General features: G+C 37.9%; 1 protein-coding gene across 1 annotated transcript in view; it reads right to left on the reverse strand.

The window, feature by feature from the left end:
• Positions 1 to 22,754, reverse strand: part of CCDC102B (coiled-coil domain containing 102B) — a 200,550-nt gene that overhangs the window by 23,683 nt on the left and 154,113 nt on the right. Inside the window, exon 7 of the mRNA XM_066247332.1 lies at positions 21,822 to 21,980. Coding sequence (XP_066103429.1) covers positions 21,822 to 21,980 — 159 coding nt within the window. The remainder of the gene's footprint in view (positions 1 to 21,821; positions 21,981 to 22,754) is intronic.

Below are 22,754 nucleotides of genomic sequence, written 5' to 3' on the forward strand. Positions count from 1 at the left end.
TTTTAAAGGAATATAAACATTAAGAACAAAAGAATTCAGTAAAAAACCATTTTACTGATTATAACATGATTTGGAAACTCCTCTTTGATCTTTCCATTTTAGCAGTTCAGCCCAGTTATCAAGATAGTACCTGTCACACCATAGAACATCTACAGAGGTGACCATCTAGTGAGTTAGAGAAATCTACTTCCACGAAACACAGGAAATAGAAATTTTATTAAGAACCACATGACTGGCATCCAGAAAAAAGAAAAAAACCAAATTAGGAACAAATGGAAATGTTTAAAAACCAGTAAAAATTCTTGGTTAATTGATTACTACTAAGGTTCAAGCTGTCATTAAAACAACAACTAGCTATCCAAAATTGAAATAAATTGAAAAAAGTTTCCTTTCAAAAAAAATTAATGTACAGGATAAGTAGAAAAGAAATAGAGAAGGGTGTTTTTTAAATAAACAGAATACAACAGGTAATATAGTAAGAAATACAAATTACATGAAGGAAAAATGGTGATAATTGTGATTGAACTAATGCTTAATTTCCCACAAAGGAAAGGGAGGACATTATTATTTAATATTCTTTTTTTTTAATTTAGATGAGAACCCCTAAGACTCTAAGCCTGTAGGAAGGACAATATATAGTAACAAGAAGAAATGTTTTCCTCTACAATACAAAAATCTCTCTGGATTACAATTTTCTGTAATGCTAGGCAGGAACATCACTTATCCTGTGCCTTCTGCTTCATGAGTGATCTTTGGTCCCTTTCCTGAGATAGTATATGAGACAACACAAACTAAATACTTTTACTGGGTAAGGTTCAAATATAAAACCCTATAATGAAATACATACTGTTTCATTTAAAGAGAAGATACACGCTGACTGGTGTCTGAACTTTTGCCTACATAACCTAAAAGATGGTTAATTGGCCACATTCTTCTAGAACAGGGGTTGGGAACCTTTTTGGCTGAGAGAGCCATAAACACCACATATTTTAAAATGTAAATCCGTGAGAGCCATACAATATATTTAACACTAAATGCAAGTAAATGTGTGCATTTTCTGTAAGACCAACACTTTTAAAGTACAATAAGTCTCTGAATTCTTTTTAATAACATTATTATGCTGTTGCTAACCAGTGATGAATAAAGTACTTCTTACCATTAATGAGATTTCTGGTGCTGCATGGTTTTGCTGATGGCTTTATAGTCTGGTTGATACATGGTGAGGTTAAGCTTCATGCAGGCGTTCAGACTTCATTCCATGAAATGTGATTGTAAGTTGGTCTTAACGTTCTCTAGATTGGAGAAAGACTGCTCAGATGCATATGTAGAGCCAAACATTGTCAGTACAGCAATACTCATAGGCTGAGAGTGTGGTATGTGATGGGAAAGTGCATTCCAAGTTTTGACAATCAGCTGGTCCACGGGTTGAAGTTTTTTCATTTCTCCCCACTTGTGTTTGCTCGCCAACTCTGCTTGCTGTCATGTGAGTCTTTCCAAATCTTCATTCAGTGACTTGAACTTATTCACCCACATGTCTGAGGCCTTCAGGTCAGCAGCTTGCAGCTCAAAATCTCTGACTGAGACACCGGGGATATAACTCAGGTTGGCGCTATCCACTGCACACTCGTGTGGATGGGTGATGAACTTAAAAAGACGAGTGCGCTCACAAAATTCTCCAAAGCACGCTTTGAATGACTGCAGGAGATTAGATGTGAAGTTTGCTAGCTGCTGAAGATGAAGATGGTGAACAGGGTCACTTACATGCATCTTTAAACTCTCCCAGTTTTTCAAAGTGTAGTAAACGATCTGTTTCAATGTCGGTGATGACGAGTTCCAGCTTGTTTTCAAATGCAAACTCTGCTTGTTGAAGGGATAAGACTGTATTTCCAACACCTTGCATTTTCACATTGAGCTGGTTCAGATGTTCAGTCATGTCCACGAGATAGTAGAACTTTAGGAGCCACTCAGTGTTAGCTAACTCAGGATGCTTGATGTTTTTCATTTCAAGAAAAGTCCGGATTTCACTCAGACAAGCTGCAAAATGGTTGAGCACCTTCCCTCTTGACAACCAATGCATACTGCTGTGCAGAAGCAGACCAGGATAATTATTCCCAACTTCGTCCAGCAGTGTTTTAAACTAGCGATCATTTAAAGCTAGGGCAACAATAATGTTGACCACCCACATGACCAGCGACATCACCGTACCAAGCTGCTCGCCACACATCTGAGCACCAAGCACCTCCTGATGTAGAATGCAGTGAAAACTTAGGATGGGTCTCTTCATGTTCACGAAGAAGTGCTACTAATCCCCTGTTTTTCCCCACCATGCTTGGAGCACCATCAGTACACACTGAAATAAGTTTATCCATCAGTAGATTTTTTTCTTTAGCGAACTCAGTGAAAGACTTAAATAAATCCTCCCCTCTTGTTGTCTCTTTCATAGGCAAAATAGCAACACTTTCCTCATGTCATGTGTCACCAACAGCATACCTTGCAATCACGCTGAACTGGGATAAATGGCTTACATCTGTTGACTCATCCAAAGTGAGAGAAAAGAATGATGCTGCATTTATGTCCTTCACTTGTGTTGCCTCAGTTTGATTTGCCATCATGATGGTACGATCATGAACAGTTCTTGCCGACAGAGGCATGTCTTTTGTTCGTTTGATTATCTTGTCTTTATCTGAAAAGTTGTCAAAAAGTTCATTGGCAACTTCAAGCATGAATGTTTTCGCATAGTCCCCATCTGTGAATGGCTTTCCGTTTCTCACAATTGCTAAAGCACCAGCAAAGCTAGCCAAATTCCAGTCACCTTGTTGCTGCTGACTAGCTTGCACTCTGCACAGTAGCTTTTGACATGCTTTCTTCTTGCTGCCCCCTGCTGGATATTTTGATGCAAATGTAGTATGGCGTGTTTCGAAGTGCTGCTTTATATTTGACTGTTTCATTGATGCAATTTTATCATTGCATATTAGACACACTGCAGAACCTGCTCTCTCCACAAAGGTGAATTCCTCTGTTCATTCGTGCTGAAAAGTACAATACTTCTCATCTTTTTTTATTTTAGCCATCTTCTTCGTCCAAAGGGTTTCTGCAATTAGCTAGCTGACTACTTGATTAAAAGGAGGGAAGTTTACTTCCTGACCTCACAACGACCGTGTACATTACGCATTATCCAATAAAAATTTGGTGTTGTCCCGGAGGACAGCTGTGATTGGCTCCAGCCACCAGCAACCATGAACATGAGTGGTAGGAAATGAATGGATTGTAATACATGAGAATGTTTTATATTTTTAATGTCATTATTTTTTTATTAAAGATTTGTCTGCGAGTCAGATGCAGCCATCAAAAGAGCCACATCTGGCTTGTGAGCCATAGGTTTCCGACCTCTGTTCTAGAAGGTTCAAGGAAACAAAGCATTCCAAGAGTTCAATATCTCAGAAAATGGGCCCCTCATTATTTGTTGAATTATATTTAAGATTCTGAATTCTAAACTTCCAGTATTTGTCTACTATAATTTTTGTAGTGATTTTGTAGCTGGGTGAATTAACCATATCTTTTCAGATATCTCTCTACCAAGAAACCTTGATTAATTTCTTTGAATAATTTTGATTACTATTATCAGAAATAATCATCATTTACAGCAGTAGCTGAATTCTTTCATATAAGAGGAGAAAAAAGGGGGGTTTACTGGTACATTAGGGTAGGTGTTCAAAATATAGTAAAAATATTGAAATATTTTATTCTACATATTTCCTAGTAAAAATAAGTTCATGATCATCTTAGGTTTTCCACTATCACCAAAGTAAGCTACTTTAAATACCTGGAAGGAATAGTAAGTTGAAATATAGTCATGATTTGCAAAATTTATGCAGTATTGAAACATAAAGAAAATACTTTTCTCATTAAAGATTAATAGACTAAAGCTAGCCCACTTTTAATTTAACTCCAACACATCACTTTCAGTCACAGCATTAGTGATATTACAAGAATCAAAGGAGACTCATTAGTGCTGATGGTAGGAAGACAGATAACTGATATTTAAAGTACATTTCTTCACACAAAAATCCAATTCTCATTCTGTACATATAAAAACTAATGAGAAGATAGTAACCATTCTTTTGGTAGAGCAGAATCTGATTCCAAAATTTAACTATATTTCTTTGTGCCCTCCTTTGAATGTAATTGCTGTCTACCATCTGAGTCCCTGGAACCAAATGGACATTTCACCTGCCATTTATTGTGTATGTTAATACAAAGTCAGTGCAGTAAAAATGGCAAAAAAAAAAAAATCTTAAAATTATGAGGAACACTTTTGACCTCACAGGCTTATAGTAAGGTTCTCTGGGTCCTTCAGAGTTAAGAACTTCTGGTTTACAGAATGTTTTCTAAACGGAATACACTCCACACTGGATGAGCTCCTAATGTGATTGGTTTACTTTGCATTTGGCTAGAAGTTTCTAGAAACAGTACAGAAATATCCTCATAGAGCTGACCCATACCTCCTTGCATATAAATTTTACTGAAGTGGAAAGCATATCATCCAGCCTGGGATGAAGTCCTCTCATTCAAAATGCTATATAATATATGCTTCACAAGGTACTGGCTTGGAGGCTGCTGTCCAATTCATTTAAGGTTAATTATAAATAGTTTGAGAGACTTCTTCCACTAATAATACTGCCTGAGTTCTAGAACAGTTAGCTCCTGATAAAGAACTATTATATAAGTAAATAAATGAAAGCAAACAAGCATGCCTTAAGTACATATAAGTGAATAAAGTAGGGATGCCCTGGCCAGGTAGATCATTTGGTTAGAGCAAGGGTTGTGAGTTTGATCCCCAGTTAGGGCACATACAAGAATCAAGCAATGAATGCATAAATACATGGAACAACAAAACGATATTTCTTTCACTCTCTCTCTCTCTCAAAATCAATATAAATTTTAAATTAATAAAGTGGGGAATGAATTGGAAAAAATTATGAATGCTACTGGCAGTCCAACAGGGTAATCATTGCTTTAAAAACAAACAAACAAACATTATTTTATTCCTTTACACCTAGGCCGAGTGAATACTTTCCATGCGGAAAGGCCAGTGTAAGACTTTCTTCATACACATGATAAGATAAAGATCATGCAACCTCTTGGAGTTCTCATTTTTCCTAAATTTGGGTAAGTATAAACTCATTCAACTATTAACATCTTAAAATATTTCATGTCAAGACAACCATGGATATTTTATACAATGCAAAGGAAAGTCTAATTAAAAAAAGAAACTAGGTGTCAGAGAAATGTTGCATTATTAAGAGTTATTTGTTCACTCCCTTTGTTATTCAGGGAATTTTGTGAACAATGGCCATCATGATCAACCGTAATTCTACTTTCATCAGGCAACCTGCTAACTATATACCTAAATTTAGAAATGCAATTGTAGTTCTCCTTTTGAATATTTTTTAAATGAAGTTGAGGTGGGTTTTTTAATAGAAGACCATATTCTTCTAACAGACAATGTGCTAGAAAGTATTTAATTTTGTATTGTTAGTACTTAAAAGTAAATGCAGTTTGATAGTAGAGATACAGAAATCAAATGCTATAATAGAGATTTCTAATTGACCACACATTAAATGGACTGATAGCATGTAGAAATTGAAGGGACTTTTAACAGATTATTCTCCAGAGCAGCTTAGGTTGGCATCAAGATTGAAGAGAAAGTCAAGAGTCTCCCAATACCCTATTAACATCCTGTATTAGTGTGGAAGAGACAAAAGATAATGTCTTAAGCAAGGCTGGCCATCATGAGGGTTGGAAACGAGTGGTCATATTTGTGATATATTAGGAATATAAGACTTTAAGAATGTGAGGATTGATTTTATATGCAGTGGGGGAGCAAGAGAGAGGTCAACAATGGGAACTATTTTGCTTGAGCAATGGAATAACTAGAGGAGCCAGTTGAAAGATATGAATTTGAGAGGTATCAGCATACAGACGGCATCTAAAGCTATGAGGTTTAAAGATACCACCTTCGGGATGAGTGGAGCCAGGCACAGACATGTGAAGGGGTAACTGAGGAATCACACACGTAGAATTAGAGGTAGAAAGTGAAATCAACCAGATTGAGATGACGTGTCCAGAAGAAGCTGAGACCCAAGAAATGCTGACTTTTCTAGAAGCCTCGTAAGTAAATTCAGGCTGCAATTCATTGGCTATGTCCAATGATTATGATACATTGAGAAAGATCAAGACTGAGAATAGACCGCTGATTTTAAGACTGTAGAGAACACCTCTGACTTTGGCAATCTTTCTTTTGGACTAGAGGCCGTGAACAGGATATGAACTGCGTGGTTAGGAGAAAATGAAGGCTGTGAAGATAACTAAATGCATCTCTTTCAAGGCTGTTTATGGTAAAAGGAGAGAGTAAAATGTTGTAGGGGCAACAGTAGAATGTGTGCTTAAAGGAAGCTGGTTTATTTTAAACATTATATATAAAATCTTTCGATATTCATGTATGCCTGTGTACCTACCTACACGCAAGTCTCCCCCACTATCTGAACGTAGAGCGTTCTTAAGAACCTTCCTAATCCTAAACCACACGAAGCAGACTGTCCCCTGCTTCCCGGAGATCTCCGTCCCTCCCCTCCACTCTTAGGAAAGATCCACGTTCCCACGGTGATGGCAGCGCTTCCCCAGGGAAATTCTCACACCAAAGACCTACGTTGGCACCTGTTTTCACTAACAAAGAAATCCAAAGAGGGTTTGCACTTTCACAAAGAGAGCAGCGCTGAATGCCAGGAGAGGAAAAGCTAACAAAAGATTGCGGCATGAACCTTTTTCCGCAGTTCAAACTTCTTGGTTTTCCTCGGCTCAGATGTCGGGCTGCGGTTTCTGCGCACACACAACGCGTCCGCGTTTCAGCTGCAAATGCGTTGCGCACGGCAGGTTAGGCTGGTCACTGAGTCCTGAAGCACAGTAGACGTGCTGGACGATGGAGGAGGTTGGTGACATGCAGAGGGCAAGATCGTGAGGAAGGACTGCAGGAAAGGGTAACCTTCAACCGCAGAAAGTGCAATGAAATGATTGGAAGGGCTTAGATGAGAAATACACAAACACCCGGTTCTGGACTCCTGCTCGGGTTGTTGTGTCTGTGCTGTCTTTATTTTAGAGCCATCTGGGACAGCTCTCACAGTTACAGGAACAGACAGAGCTGGTCCTGCCCATCTACACCAAGTGGGGTGTCAGACAATAAATAACCACATGATTACAAATACCCCTAAGCCACAAAAGGAAGAGAAACATGGCATCTTGTGTCTGGGAACCCTGTGAATAGCACCATCTTGATATTTACTTACATTTAGTTATATGTATTTATGTTTAAATATCCCCTGCTACACTAAACGCCTCTTCTTGGTAAAAACCCAAGTATATTTTAACTTCTAAGATAGAGGTTATGAAGTAATAAATATTAAATGAACTGGGCTGATTTCTACAGTTCAATTCTGATCCTGGGTTTGTGGTCTAGGCCTGTATCCCCAGGTGAACCTGCAGATGGCCTTTTTCCTTGTTATTTCTTTCTGATCTTACCTGAAACACTCACTACATCTTTTTTGTAGATGATGTGAATTTCAGTCTATTGCTTCCATGCCTTCCTAAAATTAGCAGGGTATAAATGACGATATTTTACCCAAATATATTTAGGTCTATGAAAAGATGTCTGTGTCCTTTCAAATAAAGCCTTGTTTAAAAATCAGCTATTAATTTAGATAGTTAATGTTCTATGGGTTTAAACAAAGTGTCTCCCACATTCACCACTGCTGATGATATCAGACTTTTGAAAAGATTCACCTTTTTTTGACACCAGAAGGCATTAAAAGGAGAACCGGAATGAACTAAGCTGTAATAATAAGATGATACTTGCTAAGTGTAAAGCCACAATGACAGTGTGTTTAGCAAATCACTAACAGTTTTGGTGTGACCTTAGAATGCTCAATAGGCTCTCATTCTTTCTATCTGTGTAGGAGGTTTTTCATTGCTTGCATTTCTACCAAATGTAGAATACTTATTACATTAATTTTGTGTATTATAAGTCTAGCAGGTACCAATTATAGTGGAGTAAGAGCCTTTTCGACAGCTAGCCATTTAATCTATGTCTACAGCAAAATCGGTTATCACAAATACATATGTTCAGTGGGGACCAACATTAGGAATTTGAGACTCACTGGTGGCAGCCTTTTCCCATCAGACCAGTAGTTCTGATGTTTGACTAGACATTAGAATGATCCAATAAGTTTTAAAATATACTCATGCATAGGCCCTACCTGAGGTGCAACTCAAATATGAGTATTTAAAAAATCTTCTGAAGTGTTTGTTTCTGCTGTGCAGCCAAGTTAGGAAGTCATGGCATTAAACTTTAACCCTTAGACTGATAATATATTTTCTCTTATCTCTATAATCTTATATCTAGAGTTTTACTGGGCACCTAGACCAATAAATGTGAGTTTGATGAAGAAGTCTATGAATTACACAAAGCATGAACATCATTTCAAAGGTAGGCAAGTCTTCTCCTGGCTGTAGCACTTTCATTTTGCAGTTACTACGTGCTAACACTCCTCTGCTAGAGCATGGTTTGTGAAGTATGGGCATTTCCAGGTTAGGCACTACTTTACCCCTGACTTACACTGACTTTAACCCAATGTATCGACTATCTTGAAAGTCCTCTTATTTATGGAAGCTATTCCTAAAAACCTGAGAAAAGTCAACAGTAAGTATTGAAGTGTACACTAAAGGAAGAGAGTTTAACAAAAGGAAATATCTGAAATTAAAAGTAAATCCAGAGATGATGTCAGAGTAATGGCGGGGTAGGAAGTGATACCGATAAATCTCCCCCAAAACTCAACAAGATCTTCAACCAGAAACAGAAAAATCTATCCTTGGAGCCTCCAGATGTTTTGCAATACACCCGAAGGTATGGTCGAGCGAAAAATTGGCTAAATATATAACCAAACCCCGAAGGAAATAGGGAGTAAGAAATGCTCCACCTTCCTCACTAACCTAAACAGGGCGGCTTTCTCTGGGAACTGTGAATATAGAAACTGAGGCAGGCAAAGGGGGTGAATAGATCCAGGCCGCGGCACAAACGGCCGAACCAGGCTGTGGCACGGAAATCCAAGCTGAGGAAAAATTGTTCCTGTGGCAACCCGGGAAATACAAGCTAACACTCGCGCCAAACCCAGACAAAGAAAGACAAGCTGGGCATCCATTTTACCCGATCTCCTGGTCTGCGCGTGCAGATAGTGAGCAAGAGATTTCTTCCAAAGCCCCGGGAGTGAGTGCCCGTGTTACCCCACAGAGAGGCAGAGTCAGAGGCCTTTGTGTGGGCCGAAAGCGGAATCTCTGGGCAGCCCCAGCGCCCTGGGAAAGCCGCGCACGGGAGGGAGTGAGAACTAATTCCAACGGTGGAACTTTTCCGTGCTGGTGGGGGTTTCACTCAGAGGGAAACGCGGCTGGCCTGATATCCTGGTCTGCGCGCGCAGATAGCGAGTGATTTCTCCGAGTGCGAGTGCCTCGGCAGTGCGCGCCCATGTTATTGCACAGAGGGGCAGAGTCAGGGGCCTTTGTGTGGGCCAAAGCGGAATCTTGGGCTGCCCCAGTGCCTTGCAAAAGCCACGCACGGGGACGGAGCGAGAGCCAATTCCAACGCTGGAACTTTTCCATGAGGTTGGGGGTTTCAGAGCGTGAGACTGCTAGCCGGATATCCTGGTCTGCGAGCGCAGATAGTGAGCGATAGTTTCCTCCAAGCGCCCTGGGAGTGGGCGCCTGCCTGTGTTACCGGAGAGAGTGGCAGAGCCAGAGGTCTTTGAGTGGGCGGAAACCCCGCCTGATTATGCTAGCAGCTCTGACTGACTGAACCTTACCCAGAGCCCTGTGCTTAGTGGAAATAGAGTGGGGAGTTGCCAGCTCTTTGAGCCTCTTACTATCCAGGCAGAGGCAGCAGCAACCCCATAGCTGGATTATCAGGCTACTAACTGAGGAAGGAAAGACTAGGAGAAAGGCTCCAGGAACACAGACTCTCTCACTGTCGGAGCCTATAAATGCTAATGAGCCTCGACTGCCAACAAGACTAAAGCACAATACATGACATCGCCATAGAGACTTATCAACTGCAAACCTCTACCTGAGCGTGCCAAAGGGGCAGAACCCGGGGTACAGAGTCACCGACCAGGAAGAGGGAGAGAAAAGAAAAAGCAAGAAGATAACTTCTCAAAATCAAGAATAATCTGCAGACTTCATAACCTATCCCATTTTATTATATTTGTTCATTTGTTTCTCTTATCTTCATTCTTGATATTTTTTTTCCTCCTCCAATTTGGCCGATTAACTCTCTGCCGGTCTTACTCTCTCCTCTCCTTAAACTACACTACCCCTAAGTGTTACATCTCCCATTATCTTTTCTTTCTTCTTCCTTTCTCTCTATGAGGGTTGCACTCCAAAACCCTTAACTCTCTCCCTCTCTCTCTCTCTCCTCTTTTTTTCTTTTTTCTTCTTTTAGTGGTTCCCTCTTTTTTTTCTCTCTCACTCTTTCTTTTCTCCCTCTATATTAGTTTCTTTCTTTCTCCTTTACATCTCCTCTCATTCAAACCTCAAAACAAACAAATTATCTTATCTTGGACTCAAACTTATGTTTGTGGCATTTTGGGGTTTTTTTTACTTCACCTTTTTAACTCACTAGCAGTGCTCCCATGCCTGGCTCTCCATTTTATCTAGTTCTTGTTCCACTAAATACAATAGTAATTTTTTAATTTGTCCCTCATTTTTCTGTTTTCCTCTTATTCCTCTCATCATAACTCTTAGTCAACCAACACCTAAAAGCAAATCATTTTATTATTGACCCAAATTTTTTCCTTATTTGCTTTTTGTGGGTCCATACCCCCTTATTTTTTCTTTTTTCTTTTTTTTTCTTTTTTTTTCTTTTTTTTTGCTTCTTTATTACTTTTCCCCAATTCAGGCCCTCCATTACAGGCATTGTTTGTTATAATTCACAGTTCACCACAAGATTTTCTCAAGAAAGAGGGGAGAGGAGAGGAGAGGAAAAAAGGAGGAGGGGAATAATTTCCTTTTTTTTAAATTTTTATTTTATTTTATTTTTATTTATTTCATTATTAATTTTTTTAAAAAAAACTCTTTTCGATTTTTTATTTTTTTTAACTTTTTATTCTTTATTAAATCTCATTAATACTATCAACAAAACCACCCTCAGATGCCATTAAGGAAGAGAAAATCGAGAATCATGGATACAAAAGAAAGAGAGGTAACACAGCTGGATGAGGAAAAATCTATGGAGAAAAAATTTAATATATTGGAAACCATGGAGCTAAATGACAGAGAATTCAAGATAGAAATCCTAAAAATCCTCCGAGATATACAAGAAAACACAGAAAGGCAATTTAGGGAGCTCAGAAAACAACTCAATGAACACAAAGAATATATGTCCAAGGAAATTGAAACAATAAAAACAAATCAAACAGAGATGAAAAACTCAATTCACGAGCTGAAAAACGAAGTAACAAGCTTAGCTAATAGCACAGGTCAGATAGAAGAGAGGATTAGTGAAATAGAAGACAAGCAACTTGAGGCACAACAGAGAGAAGAAGAAAAAGACTCAAAAATTAGAAAAAATAAGATAGCCCTACAAGAATTATCTGACTCCATCAAAAAGAATAACATAAGAATAATAGGTATATCAGAGGGAGAAGAGAGAGAAAATGGAATGGAGAACATACTCAAACAAATAATTGATGAGAACTTCCCAAGCCTGTGGAAAGAACTAAAGCCTCAAGTTCAAGAAGCAAACAGAACTCCAAGTTTTCTTAACCCCAACAAACCTACTCCAAGGCACATCATAATGAAATTGGCACAAACCAACAGCAAAGAAAAAATTCTCAAGGCAGCCAGGGAAAAGAAGAATACAACATATAAAGGAAAGCCCATTAGATTATCATCAGATTTCTCAGCAGAAACTCTACAAGCTAGAAGAGAGTGGACCCCAATATTTAAAGTCCTGAAAGAGAGAAACTTTCAGCCATGAATACTATACCCATCAAAGCTATCCTTCAAATATGAAGGAGAAATAAAAACATTCACAGATACAGAAAAGATGAGGGAATTTATCATCAGAAAACCCCCACTCCAGGAATTACTAAAGGGGGCTCTCCAATCAGATACAAAGAACAAAAAAAAAAAAAAACAGAGCCACAAGTAAAAGCTCTAAGAAGAACACAATAAAACCAAATTTAAACTGTGACAACAACAAAAAGAAAGGGGGGGGGGAGAAGATGGAGATTAACAGTAGCAAAGGACGATGGAGTGCAAAAGTACTCACTAAATAGTTCGCTACAATGAACAGGGTAGGAACCCTTTTCATTACCTAAAGGTAACCACCATTGAAAAAACCACCACAGAAGCACATGAGATAAAAAAGATAGCAACAGAGGAAAGATGTATGGAATACAACCAAATAAAAACAAAAGATAGAAAAACGAAAGCGAAGGATCAAACAGGACACAAAACTAACAGAAAGCAAGATATAAAATGGCAATAGGGAACTCACAAGTGTCAATAATTACACTAAATGTAAATGGATTAAACTCACCAATAAAAAGGCACAGAGTAGCAGAATGGATTAAAAAAGAAAATCCAACTGTATGCTGCCTACAGGAAACTCATCTAAATAACAAGGATAAAAACAAATTCAAAGTGAAAGGCTAGAAAACAATACTCGAAGCAAATAACATCCAAAAAAAAGCAGGCGTAGCAATACTCATATCTGATAATTCTGACTACAAGACAGCAAAAGTACTCAGAGACAAAAATGGCCATTTCATAATGGCTAGGGGGACACTGAATCAAGAAGACATAACAATTCTTAATATATATGCACCAAACCAAGGAGCACCAAAATATATAAGACAGCTACTTATTAACCTTAAAACAAAAACTGACAAAAATACAATCATACTTGGAGACCTCAATACACCGCTGCTGGCTCTAGATCGGTCATCCAAACAGAGAATCAACAAAGGCACAGTGGCCTTAAACAAAACACTAGAGCACCTGGATATGATAGACATCTACAGGACATTTCATCCCAAAGTGACTGAGTATACCTTTTTCTCCAGTGTACATGGATCATTCTCAAGAATTGACCATATGTTGGGCCACAAAAACAACATCAGCAAATTCAGAAAAATCAAAGTTGTACCAAGCATATTTTCTGATCATAAAGCCTTGAAACTAGAATTCAACTGCAAAAAAAAGGAAAAAAATCCCACAAAAATGTGGAAACTAAACAACATACTTTTAAAAAATGAATGGGTCAAAGAAGAAATAAGTGCAGAGATCAAAAGATATATACAGACTAATGAAAATGACAATACGACATATCAGTATCTATGGGATGCAGCAAAAGCAGTGATAAGAAGGAAGTTCATATCACTTCAAGCCTATATGAACAAACAAGAGAGAGCCCAAGTGAACTACTTAACTTCACACCTTAAGGAACTAGAAAAAGAAGAACAAAGACAACCCAAAACCAGCCAAAGAAAGGAGATAATAAAAATCAAAGCAGAAATAAATGAAAGAGAGAACAGAAAAACTATAGAAAAAATTAATAGAACAAGGAGCTGTTTCTTTGAAAAGATCAACAAAATTGACAAACCCTTGGCAAGACTTACCAAGGAAAAAAGAGAAAGAACTCATATAAACAAAATCCAAAACAAAAGAGGAGAAATCACCACAGACACCGTAGATATGCAAAGAATTATTGTAGAATACTATGAAAAACTTTATGCCACTAAATTCAACAACCTAGAAGAAATAGATAAATTCCTAGAACAATACAACCTTCCTAGACTTAGTCAAGAAGAAGCAGAAAGCGTAAACAGACCTATTAGTAGAGAAGAAATAGAAAAAACCATTAAAAACCTCCCCAAAAATAAAAGTCCAGGCCCTGACGGCTATACCAGCGAATTTTATCAAACATTCAAAGAAGACTTGGTTCCTATTCTACTCAAAGTCTTCAAAAAAATTGAAGAAGAAGCAATACTTCCAAACACATTTTATGAGGCCAACATAACCCTCATACCAAAACCAGGCAAGGACTGCACAAAAAAGAAAACTACAGACCAATATCTCTAATGAATACAGATGCTAAAATACTAAACAAAATACTAGCAAATCGAATACAACAACATATTAAAAAAATAATACATCATGATCAAGTGGGATTCATCCCAGAATCTCAAGGATGGTTCAACATTCGTAAAACGGTTAACGTAATACACCGTATCAACAAAACAAAGAACAAAAACCACTTGATCTTATCAATAGACGCAGAAAAGGCTTTTGATAAAATACAACACAATTTTATGTTTAAGACTCTCAACAAAATGGGTATAGAAGGAAAATATCTCAACATGATAAAGGCCATATATGATAAACCATCAGCTAACATCATATTAAATGGCACTAAACTGAAGGCTTTCCCCCTTAAATCAGGAACAAGACAGGGTTGTCTACTCTCTCCACTCTTATTTAATGTGGTACTAGAGGTTCTAGCCAGAGCAATCAGACAAGACAAAGAAATAAAAGGCATCCATATCGGAAAAGTAGAAGTAAAGGTATCACTTTTTGCAGATGACATGATCCTATACATCGAAAACCCCAAAGAATCCACAAAAAGACTACTAGAAACCATAAGCCAATGCAGTAAGGTCGCAGGATACAAAATTAACATACAGAAGTCAATAGCCTTTCTATATGCCAACAATGAAACAACTAAGAAGGAACTCAAAAGAATAATCCCCTTCACGATTGCAACAAAAAAAATAAAATACTTAGGAATAAACATAACAAAGAATGTAAAGGACTTATTTAATGAAAACTACAAACCATTGTTAAGGGAAATCGAAAAAGATATAATGAGATGGAAGAATATACCTTGTTCTTGGTTAGGAAGAATAAATATAATCAAGATGGCCATATTACCCAAAGCAATATACAAATTTAATGCAATTCCCATCAAACTTCCAATGACATTTTTTAAAGAAATAGAGCAAAATATCATCAGATTTATATGGAACTATAAAAAACCCCGAATAGCCAAAGCAATCCTAAAGAAAAAGAATGAAGCTGGGGGCATTATAATACCTTACTTCAAACTCTATTATAGGGCCACGACAATCAAAACAGCATGGTATTGGCAGAAAAATAGACACTCAGACCAATGGAACAGAATAGAAAGTCCAGAAATAAAACCACATATATATAGTCAAATAATTTTTGATAAAGGGGCCAACAACACACAATGGAGAAAAGAAAGCCTCTTCAATAAATGGTGCTGGGAAAACTGGAAAGCCACATGCAAAAGAATGAAACTGGACTACAGTTTGTCCCCCTGTACTAAAATTAACTCAAAATGGATCAAAGATCTAAACATAAGACCTGAAACAATTAAGTACATAGAAGAAGACATAGGTACTCAACTCATGGACCTGGGTTTTAAAGAGCATTTTATGAATTTGACTCCACAGGCAAGAGAAGTGAAGGCAAAAATTAATGAATGGGACTACATCAGACTAAGAAGTTTTTGCTCAGCAAGAGAAACTGATAACAAAATAAACAGAAAGCCAACTAAATGGGAAATGATATTTTCAAACAACAGCTCAGATAAGGGCCTAATATCCAAAATATACAAAGAACTCATAAAACTCAACAACAAACAAACAAACAATCCAATAAAAAAATGGGAAGAGGATATGAACAGACATTTCTCCCAGGAAGAAATACAAATGGCCAACAGATATATGAAAAGATGCTCATCTTCTTTAGCTATTAGAGAAATGCAAATCAAAACTACAATGAGATACCACCTCACACCTGTTAGATTAGCTATTATTAGCAAGACAGGTAATAGCAAATGTTGGAGAGGCTGTGGAGAAAAAGGAACCCTCATCCACTGTTGGTGGGAATGTAAAGTAGTACAACCACTATGGAAGAAAGTATGGTGGTTCCTCAAAAAACTGAAAATAGAACTACCTTATGACCCAGCAATCCCTCTACTGGGTATATACCCCAAAAACTCAGAAACATTGATACGTAAAGACACATGCAGCCCCATGTTTATTGCAGCATTGTTCACAGTGGCCAGGACATGGAAACAACCAAAAAGCCCGTCAATAGATGACTGGATAAAGATGTGGCACATATACACTATGGAATACTACTCAGCCATAAGAAATGATGACATCGGATCATTTACAGCAAAATGGTGGGATCTTGATAACATGATACGAAGTGAAATAAGTAAATTAGAAAAAACCAGGAACTGCATTATTCCATATGTAGGTGGGACATAAAAGTGAAACTAAGAGACATTGACAAGAGTGTGGTGGTTATGGGGGGGGGGAGGGGGGAAAGGGAGAGGGAAAGGGGGAGGGGGAGGGGCACAAAGAAAACTAGATAGAAGTTGACAGAGGACAATCTGACTTTGGGTGATGGGTATGCAACATAATTGAAAGACAAGATAACCTGGACTTGTTATCTTTGAATATATGTATCCTGATTTATTGATGTTGCCCCATTAAAAAAATAAAATTATTTAAAAAAAAAAGTTAATCCAATTAGCAACTTAACAAATTGAGTGATTTTGTAAATACATAATTTTATGTTTAACATACTTTTGCATCAGTTAAGTTGAAATTAAGATTTTGCATTTGATGACATCAGCATTTCTACAATTTGACCTATCTCTGAGAAGCATAGAAAATTGGTAATAATTGCCTGACCTGTGGTGGCGCAGTGGATAAAGCATTAACCTGGAAATGCTGAGGTCGCCGGTTCGAAATCCTGGGCTTGCCTGGTCAAGGCACATATGGGAGTTGATGCTTCTAGCTCCTCCCCCCTTCTCTCTCTCTGTCTTTCTCTCCTCTCTCTCCCTCTCTGTCTCTCTCTCTCCCTCTCTCTCTCTCTAAAAATGAATAATAAAAAAAAATTAAAAAAAAAAGAAAATTGGTAATAATGTATATATGAAGAGCCATATTATATTCATATCATTTAACCAAAGAACTCCACTTGTACAAAACCTTTTTTTCCAATAGGAAAAGTGGTCTCTACATACAAGTAGTCGTTGCAGTGTTATGTTGGAAGAAAAAAATCCAAATGACTTTCAGTAAGGTTTGATTAATTGATTAAATAAACTTATAACCAAGGAAACAAATATTATACCAGCCCTTGAAATACCAACTATGAAACTTCACAGTAACATGAAACTGGTTATGGTAGTTGACAAAGCGAAGTGTATTATTTGCAAACAATGACTGCAATGATGCATAAAACTGCCTAGGTGTTTGAAGTCAGTATACTGAAATAATATGATACTATGTTGGAGTAATAGTTACATTTTTTTTCTTTTTCGTATGCGATGTGATATTGCTTTATAAAATTTAAAAGATTCTATAGCAAGCCTTCTCATTTTGTCCTTTAGGTTTCTTTATACTAGGTCTCCAGAACAAAGCACCCATGTGTCTTAGTAATTGTTTATATTCTACTCTTTGCTTCTTATGCACTAGAGACCTATACTTATTGGTCAGTAGGTTTCTGTTCTGTCTCTAATAACTTTGCTATTGCATTATCATATTATTCATTACATTGCTTTTTCCACCAGACTTATTGAGGGGGTTGGTTATTTTGGTATTTTAATATGGGTCTGTATGTAATGGGTCCTGTATTATGGTAATGAAGTTCCAATTAAATTTTGTCATTATATAATGTAATATATATTCTCAAATAAACTTCAATGAAATGATGAGAAAATAATATAAATCAAAATTTTAAAAATAATTTAAAAAGAAAAGCAACTCATCTAAAAAGGAAATTTTTTGATTTGCTTTTTTAATCAGACTCTGAGGTTTCTCTTATGGCACTAAAATAGCTATTCTTTATAGAGTATAGAGGATTAATATCTCATTTTCATTTATTTAAAACCTGTTGACTTGAGGAAACTTTGTATTTGCAAGTTGTAATTAAACATTAATTTTTTACTAATTGAAATGTGAAGAATTTGCTACTATAAAATTAAAAGGCTCAGCAGAATTTTTTTCCTCCTCAATGATAAGTTAAATTGTGGAAATGCTGACTGCTATCTAATGCAAAATCTTATTTCCATGAAGAATATTTTATTCCCAGCCACCCAAAATAGTGATGATCTTTATCAGAGAAAAACTGAAGGTCTGACCACCATAGTCAAATAATCCAGATTAGAGAATCCATACGAGTTAACAGTGCTTTGGGTCAGTCATCTCTAGTGATCAACTGATGGGATGTAAAGGTGAAAACCATTGAAATATTTTGTGTGTTGAATGTCTAAGTCTATGCATCTATTTCTAGCCTTTAAATATGAAATCTATCCAAATATTTCTCCATATGGAAGTGCAGTTCTAACAGATTCTACTGGAAAGCAGCACTAATGTCATTAGCCAACTAAGTCACAGGACCATGCCTACTGTTCATGCTTGGGACCGTACTCCTCCCACAAAAAAGTACTGTGAATATTAAAACACACACACATACTCATTCACACTCACTCACCTACACTATAATGTAGCACCTACTCTTGGTCACAAACTATGTTTTCCTCCCTGCTTCATTAAATAATTTTTACCTTTGCCCCAAGAAACATTACCCAAGCAATCTTCCTGTCACCACATTTGTCTCAATGTCAAATATCTATTGGTAATCTCTATCAGATCTCAGTATATATTCTCTTACTCCAGAAATCTATGTACTCAAAATGAAAGTCATACACCTTCTTCCCCACACCCAGTATACTGTACTGAAACAGGAAAGGAAAATTGCAATAAATGCACCCATATAGAAGGGACAAATAATTAAAATAACAATGGCATTTTTCATAGAATTAGAACAAATAATCCAAAAACATATAGAACCACAGAAGTCTCCAAGTGGCTATAACAATCTTGAAAAAGAATAACAAGGTTGGAGTTATCATTTGGTCCTTGCTAGAAAACTAAACTTTAATTGACCTTTATTGTTCAAAGGCATTCATAGTTTTATATTCTACCATTTGAAAATGACAATCAGACCCAGGAAGTCACAGAACTACTTAAATTTCTATATCATCTTACCTATCTCTTTGAAAACTCAACAGTACTTTTCTAAGTTCATCTTTCTTTTAGATACCTGTCAAATGCACTGATAGCAAACAGGAAATACCAGACACATACCTATTCACCTGAAAACCACAAGCTCATTCTGTACCTCATCTGTCTTCCAAGGCATTACAGGACATAATATACCAAACTTTTCAAGACCATCATTCTAGCCTCATATAAATTTTCTCAATCTCTACTTCTGTCACTGGATCTGATTTCATATAATTTAAAATCATTTTGTTGTGTTTTTTAATGACCATGCCAGTCAGCTGTAAAAAAGAGATATGCCTGGCGTGCAGGGGACCGGGGTTCGATTCCCAGCCAGGGCACACAGGAGAAGTGCCCATTTGCTTCTCCACATCCCCCCCCCCCTGCCTTCTTCTCTGTCTCTCTCTTCCCCTCCTGCAGCCAAGGCTCCATTGGAGTAAAGATGGCCCAGGCGCTGGGGATGGCTCCTTGGCCTCTGCCCCAGGCGCTAGAGTGGCTCTGGTCGCAGCAGAGCGACACCCCGGAGGGGCAGAGAATCGCCCCCTGGTGGGCAGAGCATCGCCCCTGGTGGGCGTGCCGGGTGGATCCCGGTCGGGCGCATGCGGGAGTCTGTCTGACTGTCTCTCCCCGTTTCCAGCTTCAGAAAAATACAAAAAAAAAAAAAAAAAAAGAGAGAGAGAGATATGGCTGAGCCCTGTTCTGGCTCTCAAAGACCCTCAGGGTAAGTGGCACACATAGCTTCTGCTCATAAGGTATTAACAAAGCTAATGTCACCTGGCCAAGCCAGAAGTTGATGATTTGGCAAGAATAATTCTGCTGCAGAGAGGTGCAAATAATATGATTGTCCTTGAGACCACAACCATTTTTAAAAATTACATCATTAGACTTCTGGCTCAGCCCTTTGGGAACCAATGCTTCATTAGCCCTTGAATCCTACATAATTTTATCATTTCTTTGCCAATGATTCAGTCCCAAACAACTTTTTAAACCTATATTGACAAGCACAGAGGTTTATTTATAACATCCAACAAACACTTGTCTATTAAAACCATTCACAGGCATAATGGCCCTGATGATATAAAAACCTAGAGCATTCTCTTGAGCCCTCCTGCCATGTTCATCTCTGATTAGCCCACAATTCAGTCCACTATTCCTGCACACAATTAAAAAAATCCATCTGTATCTTCACAAAAGAACTACATCAAAGATGAGACACCCACCCCAAAGGCAGTGCTAGTCAGAGCAGGGAACAATGTATGAACCTTGCTGGTCAAACAGTTCTGTTTTCATGCAAAATTAGGGAAGAAACTCCAGTTTGGTTGACTGGAGTACTTTTGGTTAAAAATTAACACTCCAAACGTGGAATGTGTTCTGTTATTTAATAACCCCTTGGAGAAGTAATTCAGTTATTTTTTATTTTTTAAATTTCCAACTCTTTGGCATTATCTTGGGGCAGTCTTTTTAACCAGGGAACAAATGGGGTTTTTGTTTGTTTGTTTGTTTTGTCTCAGGAGCAGGTGCAGGGACTAGAACACCTCGGAAGTAGCTGCCACCAAGCAGGATGTTCTCACAGGCACACTGACAGCCAGGACTATGTTTCATTAAAAACAAAAAATCTTTCTTTGCTGTTTGTATTTGCATGTGAAATCACCTATCTATTGCAAGTACGCTTTGAGGACATTACACTAAAGCCTCTTAAATATTCCCTAAACCATTCACAAACTGACCTTACCCAACAGAAGATAGCTACATTCTTTTCAACACTAGACAGCACTGAAGAGAATATATATCCTAATACATATCTCAGTATATAATCATGACTATACAATATTTCTCTGATGCATCAGCTGGAAGGTTAATACTTACACACCAAGCTTCAGAGATGTTGTGCCCATATACAAACACATGCACACATGCCCATGCTGAACCTATTTGAATTCTTAAAATCCAAAGCAAATGAAGACCAACCTTAAAGGTTCCCTGAGCAGATAGAATCAGTTCTGTCACACAGACACAGCTGAATTCAGGTGATTTTGCAAATTAACTGAGCCTTGGTCATTTCTTGCTTACGCCTCTGGAAATCATCTGTGGAACTTGAATCGTTCTCCAAGGTCAACACGAGATGACCACTGAAAAGTCTCCCATTGCGACCAGTCATTCTGCAGAATAAACTGTCACTGCCCCCTCAATCCAGAGCTGCTTGATAATAATATGCCCCTGAGCCCCACGCCACATTTCACCCACGAGCTCCCAGTTTGCAAGCTGTCTTTTTGGTGTGTGCACAATAAACTTGGACTAACTCCTACCTCGGTGCTTGGTTGGTTTTGCTGTGGCTACTTCTAAACCTTTGAGAGGTGCTCAGGAGACGCATTAAAAAATATACAATTATACCCACGATGATGAGCACATTGTCTTCTAGGTCATTTTTTCTTTCCTTAACAGTTACATTTTTCTAATTGATTTTGATGTTCAAAATGCAAAGATTTTTATCTCAAGTAAAGCCATATGTTAGCAAAAGAGAAAAAGACACACACACACACACACACACACACAAACATACACATACTCCATAAAGAGCTATTCGGAAGCTATCTAGTGTATGGTGACATAAGGCACCTTATGTTCTTTTTGGTTGAGAGTCTGTTTCAGATCTTCCACCTGAAACCTCTGTTGCGTGACTTGGGCCATGGTCTGACCAGTGGGGTAGTCTATGTGTGTCCCATCTACTATTGTGGCCGGGTATTGTCCGCTTAGCAAGCAGTGGGTATGCTGTGCCTTGCAAAAGAACACAGAGTCCATTGTTTATAATCTACCCCAATAAGGGCAGAAGAACAGCAGCCTTGTGACAGAAGACAAGCATTTCAACAAGAGTGCAGAGGACGCCTCTCTTCATCTGGAACTCCATAGTTCTGCAACTACATGCCAGCATTAGCATATGACCATGAATGGAAGGGGCATGTGTGGGTGGCTGAAGCGGCTAAGACAACGCCACCCTTTATGTCCTTGAGTGAATCACCCATGTCTCCCACATTATGCAAAGGGAAGTTTTAGGTATACTTCCCGAAAGAGGAAGTCACATGTCCACAAGCGCAGAATGAAATATAGTAAGTGTGGGAAGAGTTGTTCATCTGCTAAAATGGCAAAAGCAGTCCAAGTCAGCAGACTGTCTGCTTTTAATTATTTTTCTAAGGGAAGTTTTTGTGCTGCTGCACTCACACTGTTCCTGGCACCATCTGGAACCACGTGAACATAGCTCAGAGTCCTGGGGCAAGAGGACTGTGTTGGGAAGAAACAGTGAATTTAATTGACTCTCCAATCCATCTTGTTATAATTAACATTGGACAAGCTATGAATTAACAGGTTACATTAATTGGCCTCAGATTATTAATGTTGCCTCTCATTTTTAGTTAAAATCTACTGGACAGTTTTATGGTCATTGTAGAAAACATCTCTCTTAAAACTATAAAAAATAATCCCTAGTTCCTCATAACGTTAAATACTTTTTAAAAATCCAAGGATATTCCTTTAATTTCCTGAAAAATTCTAATC

Source organism: Saccopteryx bilineata, chromosome 11 (genome assembly GCF_036850765.1).
Source record: "Saccopteryx bilineata isolate mSacBil1 chromosome 11, mSacBil1_pri_phased_curated, whole genome shotgun sequence".
NCBI lineage: Eukaryota > Metazoa > Chordata > Mammalia > Chiroptera > Emballonuridae > Saccopteryx > Saccopteryx bilineata.